The sequence below is a fragment of the Gobius niger genome, assembly GCF_951799975.1.
Source record: "Gobius niger genome assembly, chromosome: 2".
Lineage (NCBI taxonomy): Eukaryota > Metazoa > Chordata > Actinopteri > Gobiiformes > Gobiidae > Gobius > Gobius niger.
The window spans coordinates 40,573,866-40,583,466 of NC_136853.1; the positions used below are offsets into that span (position 1 = coordinate 40,573,866).

General features: G+C 41.0%; 1 protein-coding gene across 1 annotated transcript; it reads right to left on the reverse strand.

The window, feature by feature from the left end:
- Positions 1-394: 394 nt before the first annotated feature.
- LOC306959935 (NXPE family member 3-like) lies at positions 395-4,559 on the reverse strand (the record flags this gene model as incomplete). Its single annotated transcript, XM_079552190.1, has 2 exons — positions 395-1,032; positions 4,475-4,559. 2 exons carry the CDS (start codon positions 4,557-4,559, stop codon positions 395-397), a joined length of 723 nt encoding a protein of 240 aa, XP_079408316.1.
- Between the last annotated feature and the right edge of the window lie 5,042 nt (positions 4,560-9,601).

Genomic DNA, 9,601 nt, shown 5'->3' on the forward strand with positions numbered 1-9,601 from the left:
CAACAATTTGATACATTTTAACCCTTTGAATTCCAGTTTTTTTTTATTTTTTATAAAAGGTGTCAGGGCACTGAGTTATCATCCATCACTGTTGTCTGTGCAACATGTCTAGCAACCATTGTATTTCAGCCTGGTTGTTTCATTTTTTTTTACATCAATTATGAGGAAATTTAGAAAGTGCAATACAGAACGCTTTTATAGCAGTACTTTTGAGGGCCCCCACCCTGCCCTGGGTACCTTTTACTCCCTCAGTCTGATGCTTACTTGTTGCCAAATGGGAGAGGCATTCTAATATAATACAGCTTTTTCTTTATTTATTGAAGTAAGTGTGAATATTTTAATTTGTCTGAACTTTCTCGTTATACATCCTCTGAATGACTTGAATAACATTTTTCTAGTTGAGACACAAGTGTGGAAACCAGCAGAGGGCAGCAATGTGTAGCCAGACAAAATACTCTTCAGCATGTACATGTGCATCTTGGCTCTGGTCTTTATTTGAGCATGTGTTTGACAGAACGACGTCAATCAAGAGTTTGATGATTTCTGGTTGGGGATGGAGGCTATGAGGAAGGTAATGGGCCTGTCCCATCTCCCAGGCGTCCAATAAGAGAACGCCCGAATCTTTGAAGACAGCCCGGAGCACTTTGTCCCGCTGCAGGGAGTACCAGTCACTGTTGGTCAGGCTCTCATACAGAGTCAAGTCCTTCATGTTTGCAGTTCGGATGATGACTTTAGTCCCTGGAGCTCTGTTTTGCAGCCGCTGCACTGCCCTGTGAATGGTCATGAGGCGTTGATAGTAGACCTCCAAGGGGAAAGTGCTGAAGTGAGACCAGACACCTATCACGACCACTGTGTTTGGTCCACCGGTCAGTCCGTCCAGTTCATTAGCCACGTATCGCAGCTGGGACACAGGAACATTGAATCGAATGGGAGGACCATGGCAGCGATATGTCACCATGACGTCATTGGTGTGATCGACAGCCAAGAACGGACCACTCTGAGGTGAACTGTGTTTGTCAAACGTCAATAGATCTGAAAGACAAAGTCGCATAAACTCATGGACTGTAATGTTGATGGCAAGCATTGAGAAGACCTTCTAAAATTCATCATTGTCTTGTAATTTCATAATCAACGTACATATTAAAATAATTAAAATCAAGGAACATACGTATGGCTGACACCCACCAGAAATCATTACTTTAGTAAAAGTACACATTTATTACTGCTCATATTACTTAAAGTAAAGTAGTTAAAGTAAATATCAATTTTTTACCTAAGTTAAGGTAATAAAAACTGCCATAAGAAAGTATTCAAACTGGAAAGTTTGTTGAATAGTAGGCGGCCTATGTGTTTCAAATACGTGAAGATAACATCTGTATTGCAATACAATAGGTACAAACATTCTTTGTGAATGTGAATCAGTGGAATGACAGTGTAGATGAGCGGCACTGTAGCACAAGACTAATCCCCTCTGGGGCGTTTATCTTATCTTATGTTGGGGTGCAGGTGAACTCCACACTGATAGGGAATTGAACCCAGGACCCTCTTGCTGTGAGGCCAGAGCACCAACCACTCAGCCACATGTGCCGCCCATCATGTAAATCATACAGGCTACTGTCAAGTGTGTTTTAATGAAATATAGAAATGTAAACATGACTTTATCAAACAGTAACATATGAGGGTGTTGTTCTGATATGTGTAAATAATACCCCAGAAAAAAATAATTCTAATGATAAGACACAAGAAAATTAATACAGGTTTAGATTAATTGCGCTTTGATTCATTTTCATTTTTTAAATTCAGCTTTCCGCTTGAAGATTTACTGAGTAAAAAGAGAACTATACACTCAAGAGTACAGATAAATAACATCACTACTCATCTCGAGTAACAGTAGAAATACAAATAAATGGATCCCAGGAAGAATAATTATTGCTGCGGTAAATAAATAAATAAATAGTAGATAATAAAGCATTTATAACTAAATAAATAGAATCATTAAGACATACTACTGGATATGACATTATGACGCAGCTGACCTTTCAGCCAATCAGAGCGCAGGCTCACCTGCCCGAATGCCCTTGAGCTGATTCACGTGTTTTCATTGGATGGAGCGAGTTTCCGTCAACTCTAGTTCAAAAACCTGCGAGCTAAACACAGCTGTGATGTTTTATATTTTTATCTTTAAATGACGAAACTGCGGAGAAATGAACGACATCAGTTTCCTCCCAGACATTTGGCAGCACGTTCTTAAGAGGAACTCAGAAAGAGACGCAGGACTTTGTGGAGAACAGCAGAGGAGCCCGACTTTGCCGGGATGACGAGAGAAGTTTACCCGCATCATATGCACTGGAACCCGGCGCGGATCCGAGGCTCGCAGCGGTCACCAGACAACCGGACGCACGGGAGACACGGAGTCTGAGACACGAGGACGTTTGAGGACAGAGAAGTGGACAGGAGAGTTTATGGAGTTGGCAGTGACGCATATGGAGGAGAAGAAGGACTCACAAAGACATCAATGCTAAGTAATGCTTTGGTGTCGCTGTTGTTGTGAGTAAAATGGCGATAACCTATAGCCCACACATATGATATGATATGAGAGTGGTGAACTGTGACGCTGCTGCGGTTGGGGAGGTGTGATGCTAATGGCGCAGTGCGCGCTTTGGCACAGCTGGACGTTCAGTTCCTCCACAGGTGTGGCAGGGCTGAAGACCTGGGACTGCTATTTGCCCGAACATATATTCCAATTGGGGCTAGTTTTGCAAGTTTGTGATTTGTTTTCGTTTCTGAATTGGGTTAATGTAATGTACATACCCTCAATGGGAGCTTGGGGGCGCTGTTTTAGTAGATGTCTCATATGGTCGTAATTCAGGGATAAGACAAACGACCACTTGTGTCACATGGATTTGGAGGACTTGATGGGATATCCGCATCATTGCTTATTTTCAAATGGTTTCAGTTTGTCAAATCAGTAATCAGTAATAGCCACTATTAGGCTATAAAAAACACTTGGTTTGACCATGTGGAGACATGCAGAAGAAAACAATGTGAGACATTGTGAGACCTACAACATCATCTCTCTGCAGATAGTGTCACTGTGCATCGTTCAACTATTCAGCGCACTTTGCAGAAGGAGATGCTGTATGGACGAGTCATGCGGAAAAAGCCTTTTCTCTGCAGCGCCACAAACTGTGTCGCTTGAGGTAAAGCTAAAGCACACTATAATAGAGTTATTAGGGCAAAACAATTTGCATTATGCATGGCGGAAAAAGAACACAGCATTCCAAGAAAAACACCTGCTACCGACAGTCAAATTTGGTGGCGGTTCCATCATGCTGTGGGGCTGTGTGGCCAGTGAGGGACAGAACATTGTGGTGTGATTTAAAGTGGGCTGTCCATGCTCGGAAACCATCAAACCTGACTGAACTGGAGATGTTTTGTAAAGAAGAATGGTCCAAAATCCAGACTCTAATTGGAAGCTATAGAAAGCATTTAGAGGCTGTTATTTCTTGCACACTTTCCATAAATCATATAAACTTTATATAACTTCTCAAATATCACTGTGTTTGTCTCCTATATGATATATTTAAAGGAACAGGCCACCGTTTTTCCATACTGAGATAAGTTCTTACCTGAGCTTAGGCGAGGTGATACTTTGTGCCCGTGGAAGAACGTGGTAGCTTCCAACTTCACCCCCGTTTGGAGCTATAGGAATACATTCAGGTAAGAACATATCTCAGTATGGAAAAACGGTGGCCTGTTCCTTTAACTGAAATTTCTTATCCAGACAACCAATGATTTATAAAGGAAAATCATGAAAATTTACAGGGGCGCCCAAACTTTACTGCATGCATGATTTCTCAAAAGCCTTTTGTGTTTGAATAAAACTTAACTTGTCAAATATGCTGTCAAACGATATAACTCAACTTTTATGACTTCTTTCATCTGTAATTCCAGTAGCATAACAGCATCAACTCAGATCAGCGAGTTACTGTGAGGTGGAATTCCCCTATCAAAGAAAGTTTCAGCTTCAACGTTATTCTCCACAGGGAACATGTGCGCTAAGGTGATGAATACTGCTCTTACATCAGCCTATTCGACCAACAACCACAAAACGCATTCCTCAAAGACACATTTGTTATGTAACAGACCTGCCCCTTGTTGAACTGTTTGAACATTCATAACAGCCCTCAAAATGGCAGAAAATAGCCTTTTAGACACTTCTAACGGGGGATTTCCTTTTGTGCCTAACAATGACTGTGTTGTAGTCTGCCATTGGCTCACAGCAATATTTTTATGGTCAGATACTTTGTGAAAGGTGTCACATGAAAGGATGAGACCCTGTGTGCAAGGCTTAGTTTTATTAGAATAATGCAGTTCAATACAAGTGCAAATGGTTTTAATTACAAACAAAAGATTCAATTAGCAGGAAACCATTGTGTTTTGGGCCAAATGGTTTTCAATGTTTAAAGTGTACGCTGGCACAGGAAGAACAAGCTCCACGCAAAATCCTGGACCTCATAGATATTTACTATTTTGGTGGGCCTGCGAGAGCTGCCCATGGTGACCAAAACAATATGCATTCAACTGCACGTGACGAATAACAAGGACAGCTTTATGTGGTCAAAATGGACTGGCCTACCCGTACTGTTAATAATGAATTTGTTGATACTAAATGGGTGACATATTTCCCTTAATCTTTTTGTCTCTCCTGCTAAACTGAACACTGAACAATGGATGCTTAGAGCAAAACTGCAAATTCATGTCTGCATGGTTTTGAATGAAATCCATTCAGACTGCAGATCATATTTGAGTGGTCAAATTTACCCAAACAACTGTTTTGAGTATCTGAATAAATATGAAATATTATGGCTCATGCTTTTTAATGCACCAAATTGTTGTTTGTAATGAAGCGCTAAAAATGTAATTTATAACAAAATAACAAGTTTGTGAAGCTCTCATTCATCCAGGAAGTATTCATCAAAGTGAAGCTTAAATTGTCGACTGGACTGGAGTTGACTTAAGGACGTTTTGCTTCACAGAAGCTTCTTCTGAGCTCTTGTGGTCAGAATGTGACACAGGACCCAATCCAGAGCAGTTCCCTCCTCCTGGGAGGAGCCTGAGTCGTATAAAGACTGCTCTGGCTTGGATCCATTGTCACATTCTGACCACAAGAGCGAAGACGAAGCTTCTATGAGTCTTGGATCTCCAGGATATAGACTGTTCTAAAGAAGAAGAAGAAGAAGAAGAAGATCTTTATTTATATAGCGCCTTTCACAGACATATAGTCAGAAAGCGCTTTACATGAGACAATTGTACATTCACTCCATACTCGGTGGTGGTAAACTACGTTTGTAGCTTCAGTTTCCCTGGGGGAGACTGTCAGAAGCGCTTTTGCGACTACGGACACTCTGACCACCCTCTGACCACCACCATACATTCACACACATCATTCATCCTTGCCTATTGTGCATGTTTTTAGTGGTAGGGGAAACCGGAGTACCCGGAGGAAACCTACACAGACACGGGGAGAACATGCAAACTCCACACAGAAAGGCCCGTCCAGGTGGGAATTGAACCCGGACCTTCTAGCTGTGAAGCGAGAGCACTAACCGCTGCGCTATACCGTGCCCCTAAAAGCATAAACACTCGATACAGTAGGTGGCGGCATTCACCTAGTTTGTCTAGTATAGTAAAGAAACTAATTCAGTATCATATTCTAACCACAAGACTTGAGAAGAAGCTTCTGTGAATATCCCAAAACTACAAAAGACCATTATTGTACATTTTTCATATTTCCTGACATAAAAATAAGCTCCTGACCTGTCCATGAGCTGTCACGGTGACAGTCTGTACGTGTCGGGAGTTTGTAGCCGATAAACACGTTTTTTTTTTTTTTATCTGCTCACATCCACTTCCTCCTCCTCTCAGCGTTGCTCTGTCCCACACAGCAGCAGCTTAAGCCCAAGCGGATGTGTTCACTCATGACAGTGATGGAGGGGCATCCCGTATGACGAAGCAAAGGATTAACAGCTGCCGCCCCATAATAATCTCTCTGCAGTCTGGATTAGATCTGCAGGCTGCAGACCAAGTGGCTTTTTACCCTGGACTATGAAGCAAATCTGCAACTTCCTTTGACCTCAAAGAGGTGGAGTCCACGCCAGCAGCTGTAGGTATGAGACAGGCCTCATACCGGCACACTTTATTTTATTTATTTCATTAATTTATTTGAACAAGGACAAAGCACATTAATCATCATTTCAGTAGATGTGGGCGTTTTAGCTTTAAAGGGACTATAGGGAGTTTAAAAATGTTAAAATTAAGTATTTTCCTCCCCCTACATGTTCCAGCCATGTCCTAATGTGTAGAATGAGCCCAGACCTGTTCACCACAACTGCCTCTAAAATCCTGCACTGTCACTCAAAAAGGTGTCACTTCGGCCCGAATTGCCGTCATGCACGAGCTTAATATAGAAGGTGCAGTTACACATATGGCCTGAGGTGGCAGTAGTGAGTATAAAATGGCCAACTTGCATCCAGCCCCTTTAAATCTAGTTGCACACACCATGATGCACTTTATTATGTTAATAAGAGCATTAGTTATGTGAGAATAATTTTGTGTTAACTCTTGCTTGAGCATTATGTTATATCTCTGTAGGTTTACCATGAACTGAACATGTAGAGTAGTGCAACATACACAATCCAATATCTTTTGTGTAATCAAACAATGATTTCTGGGATTTCTTGCACATTCCATAATAATTGGAGGTTTTAAAATGTGAAATACTGGAGTTAGTGTTAGGGAACCAGCAGCTTCACATTTTTTTTCTATATTCATAGTTCTGGCTAATGTTTGTTTATGAACAATATTTGCTTGTACCCCCTAAAATGATGCATTTCTGTGGTAATGTTTAAAGCAGTGTTAAGTAACTTGTTCACCTTAATAAATCCTGTTCGTAGTCCCTCTGGGGGTAATACAAGTGTTAATGGGATAATTGGGGGGTCTTTCATCTCCCCCTGGTGTCTCCACGATTGCGACTTTGCTGCCTCCGGGTCGGAGCACCAATACACACTAATAGAATCACAAAGAAGAAGCTAACAGGCTAGCGGGCAAAGCTAACTGTGGGCTAGCGCCATTTAAACAGTATTTACAGCCAAGTTTGAGTGAAAAAAAAATCTCCATTGTGTAATTGGATGTACATTATCCCTCTCTCTCTTTGTCTTTTCTATCAGCGTAGTATTTACTCTCACGGACAATTAATGAGTGAAAAAACCTAACTTGCTACGACACCTGCAGTGGTGCTTATGGCCTCAAGTGCTGCTTTAATTTGAAATGATCGCAAAACTCCATCATTTCAGCAGCACCAACTAATAAAATGTTAATGTATCAAATTTCCATCTAACCTTGAAACATATGAAGACAATGATGCTGCCCATATGAGTAATATGAAGCTCCACAAGCCTGTTACATAAGCTTGCACCACGTCTGCCTGGCATAAGACCACAGAAATCTGTAATCTGTGTGTGATCAGCGCTCATCTCCACTTCCTGTCTGGATTTAATCATTGTTACAACGACCACATAAACATCCAACATCGGTTTTAGAGCGACGTCGAGGCCAAGTGAGAACATATGAACATGTACTCAGACTATAACTGTCACTAGTAACTCAGAGTTATAGTATTAGTGATGTATTAGCTGTGAATAGTTTGTCAATTATCCTCAATAGCCAATGTGAAGAAGACCTTTTATTAAAACTGACTAATATATTTTTGTGTGGATGAGTATAGTATGGTATGTTTTTTATTTAAACAGGGACAGTGCACAATTTAACATTGACCAAAAGGAAAGATGAATTGTGCCAGGTTATAGCAAAGATGCTAATTTCCACCTGTAGTCCCTGGGCAGGTTGATGTTGCAGTACAAAAACTGATTTTAAATGTAGATGAATACTTGACCATGGATTTATACATTTTGACATCATTAAAAACATACATTTAATTTGAGCATTTTCTACCGGTCCTTTTTCTGGGTGAACGGTCGCTCCTTCATGGCTTGGTTACAGGTCATGAGTGCAAGTTTGTTTTCCTAGAAGCCATTATTTAGTCAACTGCACAAGTCTTTTGATTGTCGTACTTGCAATAATCTCTGTGGGCAGTGTGTGACTCCTATTGATTACAAAATTATGATAAACAGAAGTAATGGAACAATCCGTGGGTTCATCCTTCCTATAATACCTCAGTTATAACTCTGACACTCAACTGCACCGCCCTCAAAACAACCTTATACGACACAGACATTACAAGTCATGTCTATGTTCATGGTGTAGCAGACGTCTTATGTCTGTCCAAATGTAGAGAGTTCCCTCGGTAGAGCAGTGTGGAGGTGATAATAAGTTCAGAACAATGCCATCCCGAATAAACGGACAAATGAATAAAAACAAAACAAACTATGTCACACAGGTTTGTTAATTAAAGGCCCTTTACCTGACATTTAAAAGTAGTCATTTGTGAAAAAAAAAACCAAATTCTGATTTGTTTATGTGGTCAATCCAAATAGTCAATGTGTGATGTAAAGGAGCACCTTTGTCGTCACATACTGACTCCAAAGGACGGCCGTGACTGCAAAATACCCATTTAGTCAAAATCTGACTTAAAGTAGTTTAAAAATGTTAAAATAATGTTCCAGCCATGTCCTAATGTGTAGAATGAGCCCAGACCTATTAGCCAAAACTGCATCTAAAATCCTGCACTGTCACTCAAAAAGGTGTTAATTCGGGTCCGAAGTGCCGTCATGCACGAGCTTAATATAGAAGCTGCAGTTACGCATAAGGCCTGAGATGGCAGTAGTGAGTATAAAATCACGAACTTGCATCTAGCCCCTTTAACATCAAGTATAGTGGCTTTAATGAGAGAGATGTTTAACGTTCATTTTCAGTTGCTCAGTTGAGCGTTAACATTTTTCCTAACCGCTGCTGCTCAAACGCAGCATAACAGACTCACATGAATCAAAGATCGGCCCATATGCACTTGAAAGTAAATGAAGAGGGACAACAGAGAGTTAAAACAGCAACACTGCTCATCTGGGCACCAAACCTGAGGAGAGGAAATGTCTGTGGAGAGCAGACCCATGGGTTATAAAAGCTTACTGTTTCTGTTAAAGGGGCTAGATGCAAGTTAGCCATTTCATACTTAATACAGAAGGTGCAGTTACACATACGTGTAACTGCACCTTCTGTATTAAGCTTGTGCATGACGGCAATTCGGACCCGAAGTAAAACCTTTTGAGTGACAGTGCAGGATTTTAGAGGCAGTTGTGGTGAACTGGTCTGGGCTCATTCTACACATTAGGACATGGCTGGAACATGTAGGGGGAGGAAAATACTTAATTTTGACATGTTTAAACTATGTATAGTCCCTTTAAGTTATTTTGCTGTGTTTTTTTCTGTAAATCCAGCACCGCCGCTCCCTATACTCTGAAAACTTGCTGTGGGAACCACGTCTCCGAGGGGAACCACGTCTCCGAGGGGAACCACTTTAAGGCCAATGTGACTGAAAGCCATAGTATTTGCGGCAGTGTGTTTTATTAAAGCTGACAAAAAAACG